Source organism: Eulemur rufifrons, chromosome 3 (assembly GCF_041146395.1).
Source record: "Eulemur rufifrons isolate Redbay chromosome 3, OSU_ERuf_1, whole genome shotgun sequence".
Lineage (NCBI taxonomy): Eukaryota > Metazoa > Chordata > Mammalia > Primates > Lemuridae > Eulemur > Eulemur rufifrons.
This window is the reverse complement of record NC_090985.1, coordinates 4,203,330-4,231,302: the sequence shown is the minus strand read 5'-3', so window position 1 is coordinate 4,231,302 and position 27,973 is coordinate 4,203,330. Positions and strand designations below refer to the sequence as shown.

At 52.6% G+C, this 27,973-nt stretch overlaps 1 protein-coding gene across 1 annotated transcript in view; it reads left to right on the top strand.

Moving 5' to 3' along the window:
* The first annotated feature begins 2,382 nt into the window (after window positions 1–2,382).
* Window positions 2,383–27,973, top strand: part of LOC138381922 (sodium/nucleoside cotransporter 1-like) — a 40,260-nt gene continuing 14,669 nt past the window's right edge. The window contains exons 1-10 of the mRNA XM_069466567.1: window positions 2,383–2,425; window positions 3,252–3,363; window positions 4,269–4,354; window positions 5,590–5,681; window positions 6,975–7,158; window positions 14,863–15,004; window positions 15,738–15,851; window positions 16,729–16,806; window positions 24,868–24,948; window positions 25,376–25,456. Of these exons, the coding sequence (XP_069322668.1) occupies window positions 3,268–3,363; window positions 4,269–4,354; window positions 5,590–5,681; window positions 6,975–7,158; window positions 14,863–15,004; window positions 15,738–15,851; window positions 16,729–16,806; window positions 24,868–24,948; window positions 25,376–25,456 (954 nt within the window). The 5' untranslated portion in view covers window positions 2,383–2,425; window positions 3,252–3,267. The remainder of the gene's footprint in view (window positions 2,426–3,251; window positions 3,364–4,268; window positions 4,355–5,589; window positions 5,682–6,974; window positions 7,159–14,862; window positions 15,005–15,737; window positions 15,852–16,728; window positions 16,807–24,867; window positions 24,949–25,375; window positions 25,457–27,973) is intronic.

Sequence of the window (27,973 nt, the reverse complement as noted above, 5' to 3'; positions counted from 1 at the left end):
GCTCCTTTAATCCTGACAGGCACTGTTACCCACCCCACCGCTTTGCAGAGAGCAAACAAGTTAACTAGAGAGTCAGGAGTGAATCGAGACCTGTAGGCTCCAAGCTGAAGGTTCATCCCATGATGCACAGCCCAGTAAATCCTTGTAGTGGAGATCAGGGCCCACGGCGAGGTCAAGGTTGTAAGCTGCAAAGTTGGGAATGTTTTCAAACCAGCATGGCTGCTGCTGGATGTGCTGTGCCTCCTGGCTTCCCTCTGGCACTAGGAGAAACCGAGGCAGGGAGGAAAGGGCAGCAGGAGAGGAGGGAAGGGAGGAGAGGGGAGGAGGGGATGGAAGCGGCAGGGGAAGAGCATGGTTAGGGCAGGGTAGGGGCAGAGAGGCAGGTAGAGTCCGCTTGCCCTTCAGTGGCCTTGATGCGGGCAGCTCCGAGCCCATCGCCGTGGAGGCTGCTCGTGGAGACAGGTGTCCTGCTCAGGAGAAACACTGAGTTTCCCAAGGTGGCAACAGGCCCCCAGCAGGGTGTAGATCCCTGCTGGAAAACTCAAACTGTGAGAATGCTGGTGTGGCATGATCCCCTGTTGGAAAATGAATGACATAACATAATATACATTTAGGGAAAAAAGTGGAGAAAAATGCCACAAACTCAGTAGTGGCCATCCCCAGGGGGCTCGGGGTAGGATTTTAACTTCCTGTGTTTTGTGTATTTCTACAGTGTTTAAATGTTTAACAATGTACTTGTGATGCTTTGGTAATTTAAAGGACAGATGACAACAAAAATGTTTTGAAAGAGAGGGCGTGACCCCGCTCTCCGTGCATCATCCTCTCCAAACTTCCAAACAGCCAGCACGTGCAGGAAACTGCACACCCTGTGCTGCCGGGTAGTATTTCTGCATCGAAAAAGATTTTGTCCTGAGTATGAACCATTAATTATTAAGGAGATGGTGTTAATCCTGTCCGATTGGTTGAATGTTTTTTCTGAAGGTTGAAAGCCAAAGAGTTTGTCCCTTCACTTTGCATACTGTTGCTTAGATGTTAGTTTCAAAAAAAAAAAAAAAAAAAATGAAATTAGGCCAGTAAGGATGGCTCACGCCTCTAATCCCAACACTTTTGGAGGCCGAGGCAGGAAGATCTGTTGAGGTTCGGCGTTCAAGACCAGCCCTAGCAACATAGCGAGACCACCATCTCTACAAAAAATAGAATTAGCTGGACATGATGGAATGCACCTGTAGTCCCAGCTTCTCAGGAGGCTAAGGCAGAAGGATTTCTTGAGCCCAGGAGTTCAAGGTTGCAATGAGCACCAACCTGGGCAACAGAGCTAGACTCTGTCCAAAAAAAAAGAATTCAAGGGTATAATGATGTGATTTCATTTTGTTTTTGTGACTGTATCAATGCTTAGGCCTGGAACACTTTTACTATTTGTGACAGCTACACTGTTCCCCTCATCGTCAAGCTTAGGAAAATAGGTTGCTGGTATAATAATTACAGATCCAGTGAGAAAGGCAGACTCAGTAAGATGCAAAATGAAAGATAAAATGCAAAAGCCTGAGCAGTGAGGATGGATGGTGTGGAAACGAGGCCACGGTGGAACCAAAAATCTCAGCACTCATATTCTAGACCGCGTCAGAAGAAGCAGGACAAGTGGTTTGAAGAGAAGGAAAGGGGGGTTTATTAATTTGCCAGCAGTTGAGGAAAATGGCAGACTCCCGTCTTGAAGTCCCAATTTACCTGACTATAAGCAGAAAGACAGAGCGTTTAGAGGGAGGATGTCAGCTCCAGGCTATGTCCCTTTAACTACAGTTGATGACTCTGATCTGTCCCATCTCAGCAGAAGACAATCTCTACCCAGTCCAGATGGCTGTTGGAACTTCTGCTGTGGTACAAAGGACACTCCCCTGCCCCTCCCACCGGTCTGAGATGGGGATGTTGGTTTCAGTTCCCAGGAAGCGCACAGGAAGTTTCAAAAAGACAGCTTGTAAAACATTCATGCCCTTATCTCAGGTCCTTCCCTCTGTTACCACAGGAGGAAAGGGAGGGGGAGGGGAGGAGTCACCAAGAGGCTTCCTGGAAGACATGGGCAGGGTAGGCCAGGAGGAGGGCAGGGGGTGAAGCAGGCAGCCTGGAGAGGAGGCATCTAAGGGAGGGGGGCAGCAGTGAAGGGGAGGAGCTACAGGGGACAGGCCTGGGGTGGGCCCCCTCCTGTATCCCCGAGATAGGCTTTGGTTCCCTGCCCCAGCTGAGACTCTGGGCTGTAGGGAGGCGTTGGCCAGAGCTGAGTTGCAGGCCCAACGTACTCCCACTCTGGACTATGCCCAGCAATTCCTGCGGAAGTGAGAAGACAGGCCACAGGGAAGGCAGATTGGACACAGCTTATCCCCACAGAAACGCTTCTGTCTCTCCCTGAGAGCGACCTGTTAACCACAGATCTGTGAGTAGAAATAGGACCCTGCCTCTCTCTGTGCAGCCGTGTGTCTGTGTGTGCAACAGGGTGTTGCAGGCTCTGTCCTTGCTTGTGTGTGTGTGTCTGCATGTGTGTCCATGCACATGCCGCTGGGCATGTCAGCTAAAGCAGGCTGGCGTTTTGATAGAGTAGGGTGTCCCTCAAGGTCAGAAAAGGTGAGGGAACAGGAGTGGGGAGAGAAGAGGCGGAGGTGTTCGTGGGGACTCCTGCTTACAGATGGGCTTAAGCCTATGAACTGAGCTTCAGCTAAAAAGGGACTGTATTCACTCTGGCAGTGAAAGAGCCAGAGACAGGATGGGTTTCAGGTACAGCTGGGTCCAGGGACTGAAAGGATGTCTTCAGGAAGTTTGTCTCCATCTTTCAGAGGTGGGGAAGTGTAAAACACCCGAGATGGCACTTAGTGGCAGTGGTTTGACCTGTTGAGACAAGTGATGAAAGCTGGGGCCTCTCCAGAAAACTGCGTGTATCAGATGCATACACATGCTGTCCTTCCCCGGGAAGTGGGCAGAATGGGCCCTTTCCGCCTGGAGCTCCCAGGCTCACAAGGACTTGCCTCTCACAAGGTCAGAGGTTAGTGTAGGAAGGGGGGCCTTCTCCATGTGCTGGGGGCCAATGCCATGGCCAACAGGCATAGTTCGGGGTGAGTGTGGGGACACACACGGGGACCCCTGCAAGGCTCTGCTGCCCCAGGCATCTGGCCCCGACCCAGCCCTCTCTTGCTTCCCGGGCCCCAGCCTGGGTCCTTCCCAGCTCACTCCTTTCAGCTCTGGGCCCTCCCCGATTTGTCTTGCAGCTGGAAGGTCTGGCACATGGAGAACGACACGCCAAGCAGAGGGGAGTCCATCCCTCTCAAAGCCGGGGCCAACAGTCCGGAGAATGCGGGAGCTGATATCATGGAAATCATGGTCTGTTCCCTTCCCATGGGCGGTCTTGGCCTCCGCTCCTCCTCACCTGAGTCCTGGCCGCTGGTGGGGGCTTTGCTCACTCTCCTCCCTCACCTCCTCCTCTGCCGCTGCCTCCTCACCTCTTTGCTTGCACAGTTAGGAAACTCAACGTGTCGGCCTCCGCAGCACAAAGCAGCTCCCTTTATTTCACTCACTAAACGTTTACTGAGCACCTACTATGTGCACGCATAGCCTGTCCTAGTGTGCAGGGCAGGGGAGGTCCCAAGGAGGAAGTGACATTTGAGCTGTGATGTAAGGAATCAGAATAGGAAGCAGGTGAACGGGGCTCGTGGAGAGATCTCGGAGGACGCCTCGGCCTTCAAGGCTCTGGTCATCTTGTCCTCACTCTGAAACTGGCAGCTTGAGGCACACCAGCCAGGACCTTGGCGCCTAGCATGAGTCTCCCAACCTCCGTGGCAAAAGCCCCCGCTCTTCACAGCCCTGTGTCCCACAGGGTGCACCTTTCACACCATCGTCTGCAGGAATGTCCACCCCTCGCCCCAACCACCCCACAGCCTGTGGGGTACATGGTGCCCTGAGTCACGCGATCAGGATGCTCGGCCTGGGCCTTCCTTAGAGGCTTCCTCTTGGCCCCCTGCAGCCACCCCTCAGTCACAGGTGTCCCTCCCTCATGAGGCCCAGGACCCCTGAGGGCAGGATGTGTCTAGAGCAGAGCCCTACACACAGTAGGTGCTCAGTGAGTGCGTTGCAGAATTTAGTTAAGCGCCTTCCAGTTCCTTCCTGTGCAACAGTCCAGTCCCGCCTCAGCCCACTCACGAGGGGCCTGCGGGTGCCCCTGTGCGGCCGAGGTCCCCCTCTCCCGCCCCTCAGCTCTGTCTGACCTGATGGCTCCCTGCTGGCTTTAGGAGGAAGGACGGCTCCCTGGCAGCGACTGGAGCCCCACAGAGGCCGGGCACAGCCGGAGTGAGGCGGGGCCGGAGCCCTCCACCTGGTAGGTGACCTCTGTGAGGGACCGTGGCTGCTGGGGCGGAGACCGCCTTGGGGAACAGGGTGGGAGCCGCCTCCTGACCATAGGGGGACAGCTCCACACACCTTTGTTGGAGGAAGGGGTGATGGCGCCTCAGCTCCCTTGCAGTCAGATGAGCCTCAGAGGCGAGCCAGGCCCCGGGTTCCACACCCACTTTTAAGCAGCCAGAGTGAAGTCCCACTGGGAGGCCCACAGGTGCTGTGTGGCTGGTCTGGTTGAAGTTGGGTAGGAGGCCCCGAACCAGCCGGGCCGCCCTGCCAAGCTCCCCCACCTGCTTCCACCTCATCCAGTCTCCAGGGACCTTGGGGAGCCCCGAGGCTCAGTCTGGAAACTCCTGGACTGGGCCGGGCTCTCGTTTGTCAGGGGGAGGCCAAAGCCAAGAGAGGGAAAGGGACTGACTGGTCCAGTCGCACAGGCGAGTGGCGGGGGTGTGCCCAGAGCTCCGGCTCCTGATGTCCCAGCCCCCAGGGGCCGTCACTGGCCAGATCCTGAGCTGAGGAAAGGGGGAAGGGCAGGGGTGACAGTGGTGCAGGGGTCCCATCTATCTGCCCGGGTTGGGGATGGGGGAACATGCCCTCCTCACCCTCTCAGGACCTGGGAACTGGCGAGAGGCTCCATAAATAGCAGCTGGGTGGCTATGGTGAGCACTGGGTGAGCATCTAGCAGACGCTCAGCCTAGGGCAGCCCTGGAGCTGTTCGAGCATCAGCCTTGCCCCGGGTACCACAAGTGACCAAATGGCCAGGCAAGAATGGGCAGCGGGGGCACGTGACTGCCAGGCAGGGGTGGGCTGCTTCCAGCATCCTCTCTAGGGAACAGGAGCTGCCGACTGGGCTGCTAAGTGTCCTGGTCACAGGGAGTAAATGCAGAGCCGGAGCCTTTGCACCTTGTTCTGCGGACAGGTGGACGTGCGGTGGGGGAGGGGAGGCAGCCGTCCTGCGTGGGCGGGTCTGTGTGTTCACAAGGTTCTGCCTTATCAGTGAATTCCCCCCAAGCCCTGCAGGCAGGGTTATCACTGGGGTAGTGGGGTCTGTGGGTGCTGCGCCTCAGCCCTGTGGGATGTCAAGGCCAGCGCCCAGCTTGCCCCCAGCACCATTGTACGGGGGACACTCCTGAGTGGCTTCTGCCCGAAGGTGCTGAGGGATCCTCACTGCGGTGGGAGTCTGGGTGCCACTCGCGGACCTGCTGGTCCTATTCCCAGGAGGATCCTGCAGCCGTTCCAGAGAGCGACACGCTTCTGCAGGGAGCACAAGCAGCTGATTCGACGCATCTGCATAGGCCTGCTCTGTACTGGTGAGCCCTGCCCAGGGGACAGTGACTCCTGGCCCAGCTGTCCATGTCTCAGGGCAGCGTTGTTCACTTACCCGACCATTCAACAAATGTTGGTTGAGCAGCGGCTCCGGGCCTTCTCCCTTGCCGGGCACGGAGTCATCAGTTAGCAGGACCAGATCCTGTTCCCGAGGCGCTCCCTCTCCAGTGAGGGAGGGGAACGGACATTCCCAGCGAAGGCCGGAAGCCCTCTGGGAGCACGGAGTAGGGCAGCGGGATGGTCAGGGAGGACTTCCAGGAGGAGGTGACATTGGGGTCTGACAGGTTGAGCAGGAGGTAGCCAGATGGAGAGGAGAACAATAAGAAGTGAGAGGCTCCCCATGCAGACAGGAGCAAAGGTGAAAACTGTCGGGCTGTGGGTTTTGGTAAAGTCTAGACTTGGATTTTACCCTCAAGACCAGAGGGCGCCATTGGAGGGTTTAACTTTCTATTTTATTTTATTTTATTTTTGCTTCTTAGATCTAGAACATTGGAGGTTTAAACAGGGACGTGTCCATGCGTAATTCACACTGTGGGACCCTGGGAGGGGGCAGCACAGACAAGGAGAAGGACGTGCTGTGGTGTCGCAAGCCAGGCCCTTTCCCTGGAGCCCACCAGTGTCCTTGCTCTTGTCATGCTTTAATCAGTTTGGCAGCAGGAAACTAAAAATAAGTTTTCAGATCCCTTTTTTTAGTCCCAGGATATAAGTCCTTTCCGTTCTGGGTTTTGAAATTCAAAAGCCAGAGAGAGGCATTTCCCCTTTGCTGTCCACAATCACTTTTCTGGAGGCCTCAACACAGACCGGCTCAGCCACTTAAAGGAGAACAGGGCAAAGGGGGAAGAGAATTACCGGAAGGAGACAATAGATTAATACTCCAGAATACAGGCCTGGCACACATGCGCCAACTCCTTCATGGAGCAACTGACTTGTTCGTCTCCGTCCTCCGTCCTAGCAGGGCTCGGATCCTGGCAGGTGCTCCATGGAGGCCCCAGAGATTCATGCTGTTTTGCTTCCCGGCCTCCTTACACATCTCCTTCCCATTTGTTCGGCACTTTACAGTTTGCAAAGCCCTTTCACACGTTCTGCCAATGAGCTCATGACACCCTTTGGACACAGGAGGGATGATTGTTCTCACTGGCAGGTGAGGACACTGAGGCTCAGAGAGGTTGGGTGACCTTCCTGCCCTCTAAGATGGAGTAAGGTGGAGTCCGTGGCGGGCTGCAGGGGCCTGGAGAGGCAGGGTGGTCATCGCGGGCCCCTGCCCGGTCATTCCCCAGGGTACGCAGCCTTCCTGCTGGCTGCCTGCATCCTGAATTTCCGGAGGGCCCTGGCGCTGTTCGTGCTCACCTGTGTGGTCCTCGCCTTCCTGGCCTACGGCCTACTGAAGAGGCTTGTGGCGCCACAGCTGGGGAGCTGTAAGAAGCCTGAGGCCCAACCCCGCCTGAAGCTCTGGGCTAAGAGGTGAGTGAGCTCAAGCTCCGAGCAGGGCGGGGGGAGCGCCTGTTGTCTGGGGGTCAGCTCTGGGGTCACAGCGGGGGCTGAGGACTTTCTGGGGGCCCCAGGGCAGGAGTTGCTGGCTGGCTTCAGAGGCAACAACCACCTCTGGTGTTTGCTAGTTCTCCTCTGGTTCTGTGGCCCGGTTACGACAGGCGACTATGCTGGCTGAGAACAGGACTCAGCAGTTCCCTGCACTCAGAGATCCCAGCCCATGCAAGCAGGGAGGCCCTGTCAGTGCCTCCCCTGAGATCATCAGGGTGAGCAGGGACCACCCCTGAAGTCTGATGGAGCAGGCTGGATTGGGGTACAGGTGCCAGTGTTTGTAGTTACCCCCAGGGCATTCTGACTAGCCAGCCACGCCCCTGGACAGCTGTTTGGAATCCCCTGGCTTTCCAGTTGGATTCCTTGGAGCCCTGGAAACCTCAGAGATGCCACAGGGCAGGAGAGGAAGGTTGGGAGGGGAACATCAAACTCTCCCCTTCCCATTTTAACCAGGCAGCTCTAAATGTATGTGCTTTGTAAACCAAGGTTTGCAAAGCAAAACAAAACAAAAAAAGGCTGAAAGAAAAGGTTTCTAGGATTTAAAAAAAAGACCACAGCTTATTTCAGTACTGATTTCAATGACTGAAGTGCTGACCAAAGACATCCAATGACTCAGGACAATGCAGGGCACAGTTGTGTTTCCCCCAGTGTGATTCATATACTACAGCAAAGTGATTTGACCTGGCCTATTGATGAACACATGTACAATTTTATTGATAAATGCCTTCATTTTTAAATTTCCCTTCCCTTTATTAAATAGGTTTTTTTCTTTTTTTGACGCAGAATATCACTCTGTCACCCCAGCCAGTGTGTGCTGGTGTCATCATAGCTCACTGCAACCTCAAACTCCTGGCCTCAAGCTAGCCTCCCACCTCGGCCTCCCAGAGTGCTAGGATTGCAGGCATGAATCACCAAACTCAGCCTATTAAATAGATTTGTTAAAGGGTTTATTTTTACAGTGGTCTTCTATTTATGACAAGTCATTGATAATGATTTTCCATCTGAGGGATTGGTACATAGTTTGCTTTAAAAAATACAGATAAATTGGACTTCATAAAAACTAAAAACTTTTCAGCCATGAGTGGTGGCTCACAGCTGTAATCCCAACACTCTGGGAGGCTGAGGCAGGAGGATCCCTTGAGGCCTAGGAGTTGGAGGTTCCTGTGAGCTGTGACGATGCCACTACATTCTAGCCAGGGTGACAGACACAGATGCTGTCTCAAAAAAAGAAAAAAAAAAAAACAACTAAGAACTTTTTGATTCAAAGGATACCATCCAGAAAGTGAAACAATGACCCCCCAGGAGGAAAAAGAAGATTTGCAAATCATGTATCTGCTAAGGGACCTGTATCCAGAATTAGAAGCCAACAATACAAAGACAATTGGAAAATGATAAAAAAAATTGAATAGACATTTCCCCAAAGGTATACAAGTAGCCAATAAGCACATGAGAACATGGTCAACATCACTAGCTATTAAGGAAATGGAAATCAAAACCACAACAACATACCACTCCACACTCAGTAAGATGGTTATAATCCAAAAGCAGATCATAACAAGTATTGGCAAAAATGTAGAGAAATGGAAACCCTCATACATTGCTGGTGAAAATGTTAAATGGTGCAGGTGCTTTAGAAAACAGTTAGGATGCCCCTCAACATGTAAAAAGTGGAGTTATCATATGACCCAGAAATTCCACTCCTAGGAGGCTGGGCAAGGTGGCACATGCCTGAAATCCTAGCGCTCTGGGAGGCTGAGGCAGGAGGATCCCTTGGGCCTAGGAGTTGGAGGTTGCTGTGAGTTAGGATCACACCACAGCACTCTAGAGTGGGAAATAGAGCAAGATGCAAGACTGTGTCTCAAAGAATAAAATAAAATAAAGAAAGAAAAGAATTCCATTCCTAGGTATATACTTAAGAGAAATGAAAACATATGTCCATACAAAAACTGGGACACAAATGTTTATATAGCCTTATTCATGACAGCCAAATGGTAGAAACGTTCCACATACCCATCAACTGAAAAATGGATAGGAAAATTTATGTATCCATACAAGGTAATATTATTTGGCCATAAAAGGGAATTTAGTTCTGATAAATACTGCAGTAATGATGAGCCTTGAGAACGTTACGCGCAGTGAAAGGAACCAGTCGTGAAAAAGCACAGACTGCAGGATTCCATTTGCATGGAATGTCCAGAACAGGCAAATCTGTGGAGACAGGGATAGAGTAGTGATTGCTGGGGTGCATGAGAAGATTAGGGGGTGATGACCAGTAGTTCAGGGTTTCTCTTCAGGCTGAAGAAAATGTTCCAGGATTGAGGTAATGGTTGTACAAATCTGTAACTCTACTAAAAACCACTGAACCATCCCCTTTACATGGGCAATTTGTATGGCTTTTGAATTTTGTCTCAATAAAGCTGTTAAAAAATACATGGATTTGGGGCCAGGCACGGTGGCTCACACCTGTAATCACAGCACTTTGGGAGGCCGAAGTGAAAGGATGACCTGAGGCCAGGAGTTCGAGACCAGCCTAGGCAACATAGGAAGACTCCATCTCTACAAAAAATACAAAAGAAAAATGAGCCAGGCATGGTAGTGCGCACCTGTAGTCTCAGATTTTTGGGAGGCTGTGGCAGGAAGATCACTTGAGCCCAGGAGTTTGAGGTTGCAGTGAGCTCTCAGGATGCCACTACAATCTAGCTGGGGTGACAAAGCAAGACTGTGTCTCAGAAACAAACAAACAAACAGAAACCATGGATTTCATTTTGGCTTCCAGTCAAGATGAAGTAACGGAGACCAGGTTTACCCTCCCACTTGAAACAACAAGAACACTGGAACAAAAATGTGAAACAAGCTCTTGTGATACTGGACATTACGCAGTAAGGGACAGTGGTCTTTGAGAACTAGGAAACACATGAGGTGAGCCCTGTGATCGTCTCAGCTTACTGTCTGGAGAGGCTGTCCAGGCCCCTACAGGGCAGAACTAGGAGGGGACAGCAGATCCCGTAAGCTGAAGAGGCAGAGCTGGAAATCCAGGGAGGACAGGGTGGCTGGAATTCACGCTGCAGAGTAGCAGAGAAGGGAGAGCCACGCAGACAGAAAGGTCCAGAGATATGCAGAGAGTCCTCCCTGAACATCCAGTGGAGTTCTGATCAGTGAATGCGTAGGAGGAAACTCCCCGAAGCTTAGGACAATATCACACAGGGCCAGGAATAGTGTCCCAAGAGTCCGGGTGGAAAAACCTCATAATTCACAGGATACTGTGAGCAATAGCAAGGGTCTTGGCTCAGTGGCAGGGAAAAAATTAACCCCAGAATAAATGCTTCTGAGGCCCTGCCCTGCAAATCTTCGACAAAACCTGAAAGAATCAAAGGGAGCATCAGTTAACCACGGCACAACTTTAAGTGAGCAAATATACGTGCAATTGACGTCAGCAAAGGAGAAGGAGGACAGAAAGGAGAGTTGAAGAAATAATGTCCAATAAATTACAACTTTCCTGAAGATTTTTATACCCAAAGATTCAAGAAGCTCCATGGACCCCCAGGACAAGAAACATGAAGAAGACGACACCAAGGCAGCTCATAATAAAATTGCTTAAAACCAGTGATAAAAAGAAAATCTTAACAACTGGAGAAGAAAAGACAAAAAGTATGGATAACTAGCAGATTTCTTGTTAAGAACATGTGAGAAAAGAGTGGAACAGTAAACAACAGCAACAACTACCCCAAAACCTGTCAACCTAGAATTCTTTGCCAGTGAAACATCTTCCATAAAAGAAGAGGAAATAAGACCTTTTCCAGACATACAAAAGGGGAAATAATTTTACAGGCATGAAGCCGACTTGCACTATAAAAAATGTTAAAGGAAATTCTTCACCCAGAAGAAAAATGATACCAGAGAGAAACCTGTTTCTGCACAAAGAAATGAAGAGCCCCCCAAAAGGTAACTCCATCAGTAAATATAATGATTATTTTTTATTATTTAATCATCTTTTGAAAACATAATTTGTAAAGCAAGAATATAATGTATCACGTGATTTATGTTTAGATGTAAATAGCACACACCTGTAGTCCTAGCTACTCAGGAGGCTGAGGTGGGAGGATCACTCAATGCCAGCAGTTTGAGGTTCCAGTGCACTATGATCGCACCTGTGAATAAGCCATTGCACTCCAAGTGACCTTACATATCAAAACCCTATCTCTGAAAAAATTTTTTTAAAAAAGAATCAGTGGGACAAACAGAAAATAAATGCAAGATGGTAAATTTAAGCCCACCTATATCAATAATTACATTAAATGTAAATTGTCTAAAACCTCAACTAAAAGTAAGATTGGATAAAAAAGTAAGACCCAAGTATATGCTATCTAACTATATGCTGCACATAAAACCTGGACATGGATGTTTATAGTATCTTTTTTTATAATTCTAAAAACTTGGAAGCAATCAAGATGTCCTTCCATAGGTGAATGGATAAATAAACTGTGGTACATACAGACAGTGGAATATTAATCAATGGTAAAAAGAAATAAACTATCAAGCGAGAAAAAGCCATGGAGGAACCGTAAGTGCACATTGCTAAGTGAAGGAAGCCAATCTGAAAAGGCTCCAGACTGTGTGACTGCAGCTCTATGACATTCTGGAAAAGGCAAAACTATGAAGTCACTAAAAAGATCAATGGTTGCCGGGAGTTGGGGGTGAGAGGAGGGAGGGATGAGTGGGCAGAGCGCAAAGGACTTTTAGGGCAGTGAAAATAGTCTGTGTGATGCTGTGATGGTAGGTACGTTTCATTGTACATTTATCCAAACCCATGGAATGTGCAATACCAACAGTGAATCTTAAAGTGAACTATGGACTGTAGGTGAATACAGCGTGCCAGTGTAGGTCGCCGATTGTAACAAATGTGCCACTCTGGTGGGGATGTTGGTAATGGGGAAGCTGTGCACACGCAGGAGTGGGGTGTACAGTACATCTCTGCTCCTCCCTCTCGATTTTGCTCTGAACCTAAAACTCCTTGGAAAAAAACAAACTCTTAAACAAAAATTAAGCAAAAATGGATCATACACCTAAATGTAAAGGCTAAAGCTATAAAACCTCTTTTAAAAAACATAGGAGAAAATCTTTATGACCTTGAGTTAAGCCAAGATTTCTTAGGTGCAAAACGAAAATCACAATCCATAAAGAAATTGATAAATGGAACATCATCAGAATTAAGACCTTTGCTTTTCAAAAGGCATTGTTAAGAGAATAAACAGATAAACCATGACTAGGGGGAAAGTTTTTCAAATCCCATATCTGACAAAGCACTTGAAACCACAATATATAAAGAACTTTCAAAACTCATTAATAAGAAAAGCAATCAATTTAAGAATGGGCTCAGGATTCGAAGACACATTTCATTAAAGAAGATACATAAGTGTCACTAAGCACATGGTAAGATGCTCAATATCATTTGTCATTGGGGAAATGCAAATGAGAATTAGAAAGAGATACTGCTGTGTGCTTGTCAGAGTGGCTGGAGTTCAGAAGACCGACCACAGCAAGCGTTGGCAAGGACATACACCAACTGAGACTCTTGTATACAGCTGGTGGGCATGTAAAAATTTCACAATCACTTTGGAAAGCAAGTTGGCAGTTTCTTAAAAAGTTAGACCTACCTGTAATCCTAGCACTCTGGGAGGCCGAGGCGGGTGGATCGCTCAAGGTCAGGAGTTCGAGACCAGCCTGAGCAAGAGCGAGACCCCGTCTCTACTAAAAAAAATAGAAAGAAATTATATGGACAACTAAAATATATATAGAAAAAATTAGCCGGGCATGGTGGCGCGTGCCTGTAGTCCCAGCTACTCGGGAGGCTGAGGCAGTAGAATCGCTTGAGCCCAGGAGTTTGAGGTTGCTGTGAGCTAGGCTGACGCCATGGTACTCATTCTAGCCCGGGCAACAAAGTGAGACTCTGTCTCAAAAAAAAAAAAAAAAAAAAAAAAAAAGTTAGACCTACCATGTAATCTACGTCTTCCACTTACAGACATTTACTAGAGAGAAATGAAAGCATGTATCTCTACAAAGACTTGCACATGAGGGTTTGAATATTCCTAGCAGCTTTATCTGTAATAGCCCAAAACTGGAAACCACCTAAATATCCACCCATGAATGGATGGATCAGCAAACTGTGGTATATCCACGAAACAGAATAGTACTCAGCCATAAAAGGGAATGAACTGTTGGATCATGCAGAAACCCAGATGAATCTCAAAATAATCACACGGAGTGAAAGAAGTCACACAAAAAGTGCTGTGTGGTTCTATTGCTATGTAATGCTATTATAAAAAAGGCAAACTAATCTAGTGTCAGAAAACCAGTTGTTGCCGGGAACAGAGAGGAGATGAGGAATCACAAAGGAGCACAAGGAAACTGTGGGGGAGGGTGGATGTGTATGTTCATTATCTTGATTGTAGTGATGGTGTCAAGGGGTACAGGTGTATCAAAACACATCAGATGGGATACGTTCAAAATGTGCATTTGTTGTGTATCAGCCATTGCCTAATAAAGCAGTTAAAAACAAATAAAACCAAAAAACCAGAAACATGCATTCAACATCCAGAAAACGAGCAAAGAGATGCCCAGGTGGCACACAGGCAAGGCAAAACCTGTGCGTGTAGAGTGGGATGACAGGAGGTTGAAACATGAGCAGAAAGAGAAACGGTGGACTCTGGCCGGAGTTAGCCTGCTTGAGTTCAGATTGCGGGTCCCCTCTTAGGAGCCAGTTAAGACTGCATTGAAGAGAGTAGACCTCGCTGCATAGGCTCTGGGTTAAAATCTCAGCTCTGTGACTTTCTAGACGGGTGGCCTCCGGACAGGTATTTAGCCTCTCTGTGCCTCAGTTTCCTCATCTCTAAAAGAAGGACAGTAACAGTATTTCTCAGCCCTCAGCATATTACCTGCACATAATAGGTGTCAATGAACATTAGCTGTCATTAGTAGTACCCAGTGAGTTGAGGACCAGGTTGGGGGCAGACCTTGAGCGTCTGACGCCCAGAGCTGGGCTGTCCCACCCGTTGGGCTGTCTCCTGGACAAGCAAAGCCCAGACCCGGGAAGGGAAGCGTTGCTGTCAAGGTTGGATCCAGGCCTTGGTCTCAGGTGCCTGGCTCAGCGATCCAGACTGACACTATTGCTCCTAGGTGTTTGGGAGCGTGGCCCACAGTGCTCAATCCTGGGCTGCACAGGCCCCTCCTCCCCTGAGGTCAGAGACTGGGCTGAGCGTCATAGCAGCTGTGAGAGTCCCGCACCTGGGTGAAGCCATGTGCTGGGCACCACGCTAAGCTCCGTACACACATCCTCTTATTTAATCCTCTCAGCAGCCTCGAGAAATGAGGGGTCTTTGGCCTCATTTGCCCAGTGAGGAAAGTAGAATCAGAGAGGCCCGTGGGTCTGCCAGGGGCCACACAGCTAGAGCGGGACTTCCTAGTGTCTGGGTCCAGAGCTCGTGCTCTTGCCACGGTGCTATATCCTTTCTCCTCCTCTCTGCCCTGAGTGCCCTTCCTCTGGGTGCTCGTGTGTGTGTGTGTGTGTGTGTGTGTGTGTGTGTAGGTGGGGACATGCCCATGTTGATGGCTTTCGCCTCTCCCCTGCAGGGGCCTAGCTCTCGCGGCTCTCTTGTTCCTGGTCCTGTGGCTGTCTCTGGACACATCCCGGCGGCCTAAGCAGCTGGTGTCCTTTGCAGGAATGTGTGTGTTCATCGCCGTCCTCTTTGCCTGCTCGAAGCATCACCGCGCAGTGAGTGCTGATCTGTCAGGCCGGGGCTGGAAGGGAGTGGACGCCTCTGTCTTCTGGCCCTGGGCTGGATCTGGGAGCTGGGGTGGGAGCAGATGCTCCTGCTGGGAGAGCCCCGGAGGCTCAGAGCCTGGGGAAGACAGTGGGTATCAGGACAGGGTCCCTGTGAGGCTGGGGAAGGAGATCCCAGGACTAGAGGCCCCGAGTGGGCTGTCACCTCTCTTAGCAGAAGTCCTCAACCTTCCCAATGGGGCAGGGGATGCTTCCTGGATGTCTCTGCAGACTCAGAGGCCGTCACTTCTCGGCCACTTTGGCTAAGATCAATTGCAGACTCAGAGGCATGTGTTTCCTTGGTGACAGCCCCTCTGGTCAGTCTGAGCCTGGTCCTCCGATCTGTTTTCTCAGGAGGCCAGACCCCCAGGCACAACTCTGGCTCCCCCTGCCCAGTGATGGCCCAGGGACACAGTGCCGTGGCACGCCTAAGGCTGCTCAAGTTTCACACGGGCTCTTGATTGCATCTTGCCCACTGCCCTGGCCCGCTGCTGCCTAGAGCGTGGCCTATTCTGAATGCCAGGGAGGCTGTGACCATTGGCAAGTGGCCCAGCCCCTGTCTGACAGGTGGACGAAGCTCCCACCTCCCCTCAGCGGCCCATGCCCTCTGCCCTCACCCCACCCTGTACCCTGCCCATCCCCCAGGAGCTGAGCTCACCAGACCTTTCTGTCGGGTGGGTAACAGGTGTCCTGGCGGGCCGTGTCCTGGGGCCTTGCGCTGCAGTTTGTCCTTGGACTCTTTGTCATCAAAACAGAACCAGGATTTATTGCGTTACAGTGGCTGGGTGACCGGATGCAGGTGTGTACATGGGACATTCATGGCTGCCAGGGAATGTGGGAGAAGCTACTCGGGGAGGTGGGTGGTGACACCACAGAGAAGGCTCAGGACTAGGCGGGTGGCTGTGAACGGGGCCCCAGACCAGGTACCACCAGGCCAGACACAGTGTCCTTTGAGAGGCTGGGCCCTCTGGAAGAAAATCCCGGCAGGAAGATCTCCGGGTACCTGACATGGCACGTGGCCTGGGCGGCCATCAGTGATTTGAAACTTAAAATAGTTTAACGAGCTGACAAAAAAAGAATTGCAAAGAATTTACTCCATATGTGTGAGTTTAAAAATTCCGTTTATTGAAGTTATTCTTTTTTATTGTAAAATATACACAAGATGAAGTTTACCATTTCAACCAGTTTTAAGTATCATTAAATTCATGCACATTGTTGTGTACCCATCATGACTGACTTTTGTCAGAAGACGGGATGACAGCAGATTTAGTTTAAAGAGCTTGATAGGCGTTTATCTGCGATTCCAGAATCAGGGTCTTGCTTTCTCAGTGTCCCTTCTGTATTGTCCTAACCACTCCGGACTCAGAGTATTTCCTTAAAATTGACTGAAAAGGTGTCTCTTTGGAGAATGTGTTCAGAAGGAGCCAGTGCTCAAGATCGTGGCTTTACACACCCAGCCAGGTGGCACCCCACCCTTGGTAAGGGACCAGGGGACTTCGTCCCTGGCCAACTTGCCTGGGCCTGGTGTCCCTGTCTCCCATCTAGGCCGGGCTCTGGCTACGGGGTTGCTCACGGCCTCTCCACCTGACCCAGCCTGGTTCTCTGGCTACTGGTTCCTGCGTCCTCCTTTCCTAGCCTCACTCCATGTTTTGGTTTTGTTCATTTTTTAATTTCAGGTCTTCCTGAGCTACACCAGGGCTGGCTCTACCTTCGTGTTCGGGGAGAATCTGGTCAACGATGTCTTTGCCTTTCAGGTCAGCTTGACTGTCGGTCCTAGAGGCCTTCAGTGCCCGCTGCCCAGCCACCTCCAGCTGGCAAGGGATCTGGGCAAGGCAGCCTGTCCAGGCAGGGCGGGGCATGTCCTGCGGGCAGAGGCTGGTACTGGGATGGGCCCAGCAGTGTGTTCAGCTGGTGATATGTTTTTGTTATATTTGGTAACATTTGCAAAAGGAAGACATTTCTGTATTGTTTTCCTTAGAGATGACCCCCAAGTTACAGAATTGCTGGGAGGCTGAGGACAAGGAACAAGGCTGGGGATCTGTTCTGGTCTCCTGCTGAGACCTCAGCCCTGACATGCAACTGGGACTCTGGGCCTGGAACAGTTTCCAGGAACACTTAGGCTCAAACCATCCCCTTCTTTCCAGGCCTCTCAAGGCCACCTCCACCAGGAAGCCTGCCATTATTAATCCAGCTGGAAGTACAGCTCCTCCTCTGCGTCCTCCTAGACCCAGAGTCCCTGCCTCTCTTTCGCTTTCCTTCTTTCCTTTTAACAAAACTGTATTGTGCATTTGATGCACTGCAAACTATGATAGGGGAAATTGAGACAAAGGTTCTGTTTGAGAGACCATGTTGTCTAATTGCAGAGCCTCAGTCCTAAGTCACAACAGGGTGGCCTGTGTGTGCTGCTGCTGTAACCTGCCGCACTGTTCTGGTGGAGGCTGGTGGTTGAGTTTCTTCTCTCTCCCGGTAACTGCTCAAGTGCCTAAATGATAACTTTAGCAAGAACCCTTTAGCGTGGTCCTCCTGTGCCTGCCTCATGCCAAAACTGTCTGAGACCCTGAGGCTGCTCCAGGCCTGGGCTCCACTGGCCGGGTAGAGAGAGAGACCTGGGACCCGCTAACTCAGCACTGACCCGGGGCCCCACAGAGGGCAATCGGGGCTGCCCGTCCTGGCCTATCCTGGACCACCGTGACCATGGAACTGCTGTGCGGGACTCCATGCACAGGTTCCAGAGGTTTCTGCTCTTGATTATTGCTCTGGCTACTGTTCCCAGGGCCCCCCCACCCTGCTGGGCCCAGTAGGCCTTTCAGCCTAAGCCATGGACTTGGCCATGGACTTCTGGGCTGGTGTTGAGCCGCTCATGAGTCCAGAGCCTCCTGCCTACCCTGACCTGACCTCTGATGAGTTCCCCTTGGAGCCTGAGTGTCTGTGTGCCAGCAGACCCTGTGGGGAACGCCCAGGCCATCGAGGGGTTCTAAGAGTCTCACCCTAAGCAGAAGGGAGGGGACAGGTTCCTGTCTTCTCAAGAGTCTTCTTGCCCTCCCCGGACAAATTTTCCCATCATGTTTCTGAGACCAGCTCTGTGTAGAGAGGATATGGGGAGGGGCAGCCTCTGTCAGTCTCCAAAGGTCCCCTAACCCCATTCCCTTAGGGTGAAGGGGGCTGCACCCTCCACATTTGCATAACCAAGTAGGGAGGCCACCCAGGGTTTCAGGGGAGAGCAGTGAAGGTCTGACTTCTTGTGTCCGCCCAGACAGAAGCTCCAGGAGCTCCTCACACTTAAAAAGCAAACACACAGCGCTGCAGTTCCCCCTGGCAGGCAGCTGCATTCAAGTGCAGTAAGACAGGTGCAAAGGGCAGTGCCTGGGGAGTGGCTTTGGGAGAGGTCCTTTACGATGAGGGATGGTGAGGAAGACTCTTTCAGAAGGTGGCATTCGATGTGGAGCTTCAGGGCAGAACAGATTTGGACACACGGAGCTAGGCAGGAAGAGGGGACAGTGAGGGACGCACGCAGCTGAGGATGTGCTGCTGTGTCCACGGCGCAGGGTGCAGGTCAGCGAGATGGGCATGTAAGCTGATCCCCAAAGGGAAGTTACAGCCCAGTGAGCCAGAGGAACTGGCGGAGAGGAGCTGGCCAGGCCACGTGGCTGCCGTCCACCAGGACCCCACCCCACTACTGTCCTGTTCTAGCACTGAACTGTCACTTGGCCTGCCGCTGTGTCTGCTCCCTGGCCAGTGAGCTGTGTTTCCTTCCATCTTTCCTCCCCTTCTGGAAGAACGTGCACACACCTGCCACTTGCCTCTCGCCCCGAATCACCCTTCAGAGCCATGAACTCCTAGACCGTTAGTCACAGGAGGGAGCCCAGGGGTCCTTGGGTCTCCTCTTTGTATTGCGATGGCCCCAGCAAGCGCCAGAGAGGAGCAGGGAGCCGGCCAGGATCGCCCAGTGAGTCAGGGCAGAGCCAGAGCCCGTCCCTTCCCGTCCCTGGACTTCAGGCAAGGGATGTTTTCTTCCTCATCGTGTAAGTAGGAACCAGTGGCATCATGTCTGTCCTCCAAAAACAAAAAGGTGGGCACGGTGGCACGCGCCTGTAGTCCCAGCTATGTGGGGCCTCAGGTGGCAGGATCCCTTGAGCCCAGGAGTTGGAGTCTGGCGTGGGCAACATAGTGAGGCCTTGTCTCAAAAGCAAATGTTCCCTACATGGCAACAGCAATTTTAAAACATATTAATGGTGGCAAAAGACTTTGGAATTAACTATTCAATTGTGAAAGAAATAACAATGAGTGCGTTTATCATTCACAGGCCTCAGCATTTCTAGCCAAACACGAGCCATTTCCTGGCGCCTGGGAGGCCCTGTCCCCTGGACAGATTCCTGGCCAGTGTGTTGGCCAATGGCATTCGCAGCAGTGTTGGGCCAGATGCAGGAGGATTTAAAATAAGTGTTCCACAGCCCCAGATTTCCTTTTCTCACGTCTCACTAATCACACAATGTTATTCACACTCCTCCATACCACACACATGCACTCGTGTGTGCACACACACCCATACACACATGCACACACACGCATACTTGGACTTGTCTTCAAGGCAGGGGTGGCTTTGTCGAGTGCTCAGTTCTCTCAGTTCTTCCTGTAAATCACGTGAACCTTGTCCAAGACCTTTGGCCGAGTTCAGCCGGGGAAATTCTTCTCTGAGCTCGCTGGGATTCTTAGAATCCAAGCTGTTTCCTGCTGGGCCGCAGTCCAACTGGTCTCTGCTGGAGGTTGTAGCATCTCTCCTTGGGGGTCCTCAGCCCTCAGCCTACCCTGGGCCTGGAGTCCAGCACAGTGGATGTGGCAGTCACCTCCCAGCCGTGTCCCCTGGGTTAGTCATTCCTGCTTGGCTCCGTCTCCCCCTTAGCAACTTCCCAGCATGTAACCCCCGGCCCAGCCCCACATCCTTCCCGGGACTGGCTGGCCTGGGAGCACACTTGTGCCTTCTTGCACTGTCGCTCCACCTCTGGGACAGGCCCCCACAGGTGCTCACCATTGCTGCCCAGATTCTATCCCTGAGCAAACCCAGGATGAAGGGAGATGTTTTCATGTCCCGAGGGTCTCCAGGTGTCTGACTGACGCAGACTGCAGTGCCAGTGGTCAAGAGTGCCAAAGTTTGCACACAAAGATCAAACAAGATAAGGTCTGAAGGTGCCATTGCCTTTGGTAATGAAGGGGTCACCTGTAGCCTTAGTGGGCATGATGTTCAGGGGGGGAAATGGGAGGAAAGGCTGGGAGGAGGGAGGGGGGACAGTCCCGGCAGGAGAGATCTGCTGAGCATAAGGCATCCCGGCAGAGACAGGCATGAGGGGCAGAGTGCGGTGGTTCAGGGCGAAGGGATGGCACAAAGGGGAAAGCAGGGGGCATGTCCAGGGCGCAGCCAGGGTTCCAGCCTATCTGGACTTGGAGTCCTTTCTGCTTTTTGGTAATGCTGGTGCTGTGGACCCTGCAGCTGTTGTCTCTGAGGAATCTTCCAGCTCTGAGTTTTTGTGGTTCATTGTTGCCTGAGGCCAGTGACAGGGTGGTTTGTACAGGACTTAAGCCTTGGGGTCTGGGGACATGGTGGTGGGGGTTGCCCAGACAGCCCTGGGAAGTCATCAAGAGCCCTGGCTCAGACCCTCCAGGGAGAGGAGGGGACAGGGCCTTGTCCTTAGTGGGTTTAGTGCTGCCATCAAGGCCTGTTTCCTGGCAAGGCGATGGCGTTTGCCCGGGGGCTGGGTCTGCTCCCCGAGCATGGCGGTTCTCATGGTGTGTCCAGATGAGCAGGAGCAGCAGCAGCGTCCGGGACAGCCCCCCCTGGACCTGCTGAATCCCAAACTCTATGGTCAGGCTCGATTTCCATTTCTGACAAAGTCTCAGGTGCTGCTTCTGGTGCAGGGACCACACTGAGAACCGCTGGCCTAGAAGAGCTTGACGTTCCTTCTTCCCTGACTCTGGCACTAGCAGGCCCAGCCGACAAGGCCATTTTCACAAGGCCGTGGCCAGCGCTCACTTGGCTCTTCCTTGGAGGGGCTCGTCGTAGTCGTGCAGGAGGCTGTGATGAAACCGCAGACCAGGTGTCTCAGAGACGACAGAAAGTTCTTCCTCAGAGTTCTGGAGGCCGGGAGGCTGAGATGAGGGTGCCGGCACGGTCAGGTTCCGGTGAGGGGAGCCACATGCTGGTCATAGGGATGTTCTTCTGTCTGTGTCCTCGCATGGTGGGAAGGCGGGGGAGCTCGCTGGGGCCTCGTTCATCAGGGCACCCATCGAGTTCATGAGGGCTCCACCCCATGACCTGATCACCTCACAAAGGCCCCGCCTGCTAGTACTGTCACCCTGGGATTAGGTTTGACCAGATGGGTTTGCTGGGACACGAGCATTCAGGCTCCTGTGGGGAGGCACGCTACCCCTGCAGACAGGGAACAAGCCTACAGAACTGCACCCAGCGCAGACCTCGGGGTCACGGCAGGACCTTGGCAACCTGCCTGGTGGCTGGGAGGTGCCTCTGCCTCTTTGCAGGCACGTGACCTTGGGCAGGTGGCCAAGATCTCCCAGCCTCAGGGCGCCCATCTGTGAAGCAGGGACAGTTGCATCTGCCGTGGTTGCTTTGTGGATCAGTGAGTCCTCACACATCAGGCACCGGCACACAGTAGGCCCTCACAGCGGCACATAGTAGGGCTTACTGGCACTCCTTTCCCCTCCCAGGGCAGCACCCACCGCCTGGAACCACTTGCCCTGTTGTTCTGCCGTCTCACATGCTGCAGGCCCCAAAGGTGTGTCCTGGGCTGTGAGAGCAAACCAAGCACAGGGACCTCACTTAGTGGTAAACATGCCACCTTAGGAAACTGAGGGTCACCTCTGCTATCTTTCATTTCCTTCCCTCCGTATACAGTCAGCACTTAACCTAGAACATAGCTTCTCTTCCACCAAAGTCCCCATCTTGCAGACAGAAAACGCCTTTTTGTTGCTGGGGGGCGAGATTCCCAGTTCTGCAGCGGGGTCCTGCCACCCCGGGCACCCTCCTTCCTGGCTGGGGCCCGTCTCCGCAGGCCTCCCCGCTGCCCTGGGGTGGCTCTCAGGATCAGCTGGACAGGCAGTCTAGACAGTTCCTGATCCTCTGTGTGTCTCGCCCCCAGGGCGAGCAGGGTGATGTCATCACACCCTGTGCTGGGGCTGTTTGCAGCCCAGGCAGCCAGGAGGAGTTGCAGGGCAGGGAAAGGGTTTCTTGAGCCAGTGCCTGTGTTCCCTGTCAGGTGACATGCCCAAGTGCAGTGCAGCTGGTGACAGAGGTGGCGAGTGGAGCAAGCTGAGATGGAACCTGCGGGTTGGTCTGGGAAGGGAGGGGAAGCACCTTGGCAGGCTTGTTTCTCGTGTCCAGCCGCAGCTGCCTGGGCAGAATCTCTGTTCTCCTCAGGGACCGTTCTGTAGTCCAGATGCATTTTCAGCTAGAGCCGCCCAGATTTGCTTGCGCAAGACTTTCCTTCTTAAAGAATAAAAACAACCCTCCCTCGACCCCTAACCCCTCTCCAGCGGTGGCTCCGCTTCTCCACAGGGCTGGCGTCCTTGCTGTGTCTACCCTGTCAGGGCCCAGGCCCTCCTTGGCTGGTGACATCAGCCTCTGTGCCCACCCTCCTCCAACACTGTTCTCACCTAGTGGCCAGCGACCCTTGAGTTGCTACCAAGGGTCCGGCTTGGTCCTTACCTTGCCCGAGATCTCTGATGCATCTGACTCAGCCCTTCTTGCAAAGCCGCCCGGCGGTTTCCATCATACTTTTCTCCTGGACGTCCTCCTTCACAGGTTGCTGTGTCCCCTCTCGCCCTTTAATGACACTGAGCCCAGGGCGCTGTCCTCAGCCCTGCTCTTTGCAGGCAGGGTGATTTCCGCAGTGAGTTGCATCTGCCCCGTGGGCTCAGCCTGCACTCCCTAGGGGCGAGCCCCAGACCCTGTCATCCAGCTGCGCACTTGACACTGCACTTGGACGTGCCACAGGCGTCTCAGACGCAGCCAGTTCACACCCAAATGGATGGTCTTGCCCAAACTTGTCCTCTGCCAGTGCTCCCTCCCTTCAGAAATGCCCGCTTAGTGTAGAAAATTACAGGAACAGATGAGAAATTCAAAACTAGAGAAAACAGAGAACACCGTGTCCGCAGCCCCAGAACAGAGAAGCAAGTCCTTGACTGTTTGGGAGGACTGCCTCCCAGGCTTCTTTCTGTAATTTTAATGCTGCAGTTTTCCCACTGAACATTTTAGCATAAGAATACTTCTATGCTACTACCAAGTCTGCCTGACTCTCTTAAAACTGTTTGGAACAAATAATTCGAGACTAGAGGAGACTTTCCAACAGCACAAAAGGGTCAAAGGTGAAAAATAAATCTTCCTCTCACCCCTTATCCCCAGGGCGCCTAGTTCCCTCCCCAAGGCACCTGCTGTTGCCAGTCACTTGCATGTCCTTCTTGTTCTCTCTCTCTTTTTTTGCTAACTTATATTTTTTTTAGACAGGGCCTCACTCTGTCACCCAGGCTGCAGTGCACTGGCATGACCATAGCTCACTGTAGCCTTGAACTCCTGAGCTCAAAAGATCCTCCTGCGTCAGGGCCTTGAGTAGCTGGGGCTACATTTTCACTCCACCATGCCTGGCTGATTTTTTTGTATTTTCATTGTTAGTAGCAGCACTGGCTTACTCTTGCCTAGGCTGACCTCAAACTCCTGGCCTCAAGCGATCCTCCCACCTTGGCCTCCCAGAGTGCTAGATTTACAGACAGGCGTGAGCCACCGCATCCAGCCACTTTCGTGTCCCTCTATGATATCCCATGACCATACAAGATCACACATAATGCTCCAACTTTTTTAAATTTTTTAGAGATGTGGTGTCACTGTGTGCCAGGCTGGCCTTGAACTTCTGGGCTCAAGTGATCCTCCCACCTCGGCCTCCCGAGTGCTGGGACCACAAGCGTGCCCCACCACGCCAGCTGCCCCCTGGTTTTCACTCGCATCAGAGCACAGCATGCACCCTGTTGTGCACCTTCCTTCTTTCCTTTTGATAAACTGTCTTGGAAATCGTTCCCCAAGTGCCATAGGGCTTCCTCACTCTTGTCTCCTTTCTGTGCACCATTGTGTGGCTACACCTAGCTTATTCACTAGTCCTGCAGCAGAAGACACTTCACTTTTTACCAGTTTGTTATTATAAATCAGACCACAGAAAAGTAAAAGCACTAGAGTGGGGCCCTGGACCTGGGAAGGAGCGAATGGACGTGAAAGAGATTTGAGGGGAGAACTGATGGATGTTGGGGTCAATGACCAGCAGTGCAGGGCCTGGTGCCAGGTACTGGGTGACAGGAGGAGGTGCTGGCTGCAGGTGTCACATGAGTCTGCTTCTGAGCTTGCTGGCACTGAGTGGACCTGGAACACTGGAACGATGCAGGTCCCCTCAATCAGGCTCGAAGCAGAGGACAGAGGTGAGGGCCGAGGGCCGAGGCCAGGGATTGAGCTCGTGAAGGAGGACGGACACTGCAACCCTCACAGCAGCCCTGAGCGGTGGCATCTTACCCCATTTCAGACAAAGAAGCAGGGGTGACAGTGGTGCCTCAGGCCCCTCCCTCCATGGCCCAGGACAGCCTGGGCATTACTTAGAGGAGAACAGAGGGAACAGAATTGCCCCAGAGAGGCCCCGTAAGTGGAATACCTGGGATTTCATGCTGAATTCAGAGTTGCTTCCTTGACCCTGTGAGGCGTCTGCATGGGCTGTCTGGGGCTCCTGGCCCTGCCTGCCTCTGACCGGGCCCTATACTCTCTTTCCCGGCAGTATCTGCCCGTCATTATTTTCCTTGGCTGCGTCATGTCGGTTCTCTTCTACATGGGCCTCATGCAGTGGCTGATCCTGAAGGTGAGTCCCAGTGCCAGTGGCCTCAGCTCTCCCAGAGTCACCAGCTCCAGGGGTAGCACTGTCCCAGAATGCCTTGCTCCCAGAGCATAGCCCCTGCACACAGACCCTGCTCCCCAGGCCCTCGCCCTCTCGGAGCCCCCTGCTCCCCAAGCCCTCGCCCTCCCAGAGCCCCCTGCCCCCGTGTTAGAAGCTCTGCTCTAAGGACTGGAGCTGTGCTAAGGTGGAATGGGTGGCCTGGGAAGTGGAAAAGCCCCATCAATGCAGGTGTGGAAGGAGAAGATGAACGGGCCTTCTGGGGACACGTGGTGAGGGGTCCCACACTAGGCTGGGAGTTGGAAGGAAGACGTGTCAGGTACTTCTACCCGACTCTCTCTGACTCTGGGGTTTGCCCATGTCAGCCCATAAAGAGCACCTTGCTTCCTTCCAGATTACCTGGCCGATGCAGGTCACCATGGGCACCACTGCCACCGAGACCCTGAGTGTGGCTGCAAACATCTTTCTGGGCCAGGTGGGTACCACAGTCTCCTGCCCACATGCTCATCAGTAGCTTCCCCAGAGAGGATGGACCCCTGGGTTCCCGGAGCTCTGGTTCAGTTTGAGGAGGAGCCATTTGAACCTCCTCCCATGGTCCCCAAAGGCTGCTGCCCCAGGGATGCTCCATTTGGGGGATCCCTTTGCCTGGGCTATTCCAGAGAGGACACCATGTGTCTGGCACCTCCTACCATTCTAGCTGCCTCATCAGCCTAGAGACTCACAAAGCCTACAGATGCAGTCCCATTGCTCATTTCATACACAGGAAACTGAGGCTCTGAGGTGGTAATGAGTTGGCCAAGTTCTCACAACCTCAAGCCAGGGCTTAGAGTCCCCGTTTTCTCTTTCCTGTCCTGAGTTTGTTCCGCTACCTCATTTTGTCTTGTCTTTCCTCTGTCTTTCTGAAAATGCATTTCCAAAGTAAATATGTCTCTGAATACAGCACCAGTCTTGTGTCCCTTTCAGAAGCCCTGACCCTCCTGAGGGTCAGCTTCTGCAGATCGTTCCAGCGTCTGTCTTGGCCCTTTTGTTTTAGATACAGGATCCCACTCTGTCACCCGGGCCTGAATGCCGTAGTGTTATCATACCTTGCCGTAGCCTTGAACTCCTGGGCTCAAGCCATCCTCCTGTCTCAGCCTGCCAAATAGCTGGGACTACAGGCAGGCCCTACCACACTCAGCTAATGTTTCTATTTTTATTTTTTGTGGAGATGGGATCTTGCTCTGTTGCCCAGTCTTATGTTTAACTTCTGGCCTCAAGTGATCCTCCCACCCCGGCCTCCCAAAGTGCTGCGACTGTAGGCCTGAGTCACTGCAGCCAGCCCATTTGCATCTTTTTTGTTGTGATGCAACCATGTTAATTTGAAAGTGTTTTGGTGGTTTTTGCTTTTATTTTTAGCTAATTAAGACAGATGTGCTCACAGATTAATTACCCAAAATTCCCTTAAGGGAAAAGAAAGGGATATTAAAATATGACAGCATTTATTTTGTGTGAAAAGCTGCAATGTGCTCAGTGTTTCTTGCTGAGAACATACGTAGGTGAATGTGACACTGGGTGACGTGAGGACCTCCCAAGGTAACCTAACTGGACAAGTTGTTGCTCAAGCTGACCTAGACCCCAGGGCTTCACCACATCTCCCAACGGGAGGCCCTGGGGGACCTGCGTGGAGCAGCGGCGTCATGTGAACCTCAAATGCCGAGGCCAGGCCCGCTGTCCTCCCACAAACACCCCTCCCCGCGCTGCAGCACCCCAGGGCTTCCCAGCCAACTCTCCTGCTCTGCATTCCTCACCCCTGCGCTGAACTCTCCACTGCCATGGCCACCTGGCTCCTGCCCCTCGTCTCCGGTTTCTAAGGGGCATCTCACGTTTGATACGCTCAGTCCAAGCAGACAGAACCTGCCTTCTGTCCTCACACCTGCACCTCTCCAAGTCTTTTCCTTCTCAGCAAATGCTGGCACCTTCCATGCGGGTGTTCAGACAGACCTTAGACAGCCACCTGCCTTCCTCTGCCTCCCTGGCTCCCTACATCCCGCGAGTCCTGCAGCGCTGCCTCCAGGTGGCATCCACAGCGCCCTGCCACCCTCCCCCCTCTTCTCCCTGCTTCCAGCCCCGCCCCTGCTGTCTGTCCTGACCCTTCAAACACACAGAGCAGATGGCGCCACTCCCCACTGGAACCGGTCCACTCCTCACCTGCTTCCCAGCCCTGCCGGGGCCCTGCCCTCCTCTGCCTCCATGGGACCCGCGCCCAGTCACCCCTGTGTCTGCGGCAGACTCGCAGGCCTGCTGAGCTCCTCACCTCGCTGTGCCGATTCCTGCCTCGGGCCTCTGCTCTTCACTCTGCCTGGTGCTGTGTCCCCAAATCCTGCGGTTGCTCCTTCAGCTCTCAGCTAACCCAGACCCAGGGTCACCTCCCCGGGGAGCCCCTTGCTGATTACTCAATTTTAAATGCCCCTGAAGCGCTAGGCATTGTCTCTCACGTATCCTCATAGCTTTTATTAATGTCACCATCTAAAGTGCCACCGCTTATCTACTTGGTCCCTTGGTGATGAACCATGTCCCCTATCAGCTGCTTAAGCCACTCCCACCCTCCTGGGCTCCCAGGCTAGAAACTGCACAGGGCAGGGACTTGGTCTTGTTCACCTGGTGCCCTTTTTCTGTGGAGCAGTGTGTGGAACACAGTAGGTGCTCAATAACGATGCATTCAGTGAACAGTGAGGGCCAGGCTGCCCAGTGCTCTGAAGCGAACACACCATCTAACATCCCAGCCCCTTTCTTTTTGGCCACCCCCCGGGCTTCCTTACAGCTCAGGCCTGGCACCTGCTTCCCACCCCTGTGCGGAGCGGGGCTCATTCTCTGAGCCTCTCTGAGCCTCCGTGTGCTTTGCTGGGAAGTGGGGGTGACTGCTCCTCTCTCAGAAGATTGTGAGTGCCGGTGGTCAGGTGCTCCGTGGGTGGTGGCACATGGCAGGCCATTGGCACAGTGTCACTGTGACCTG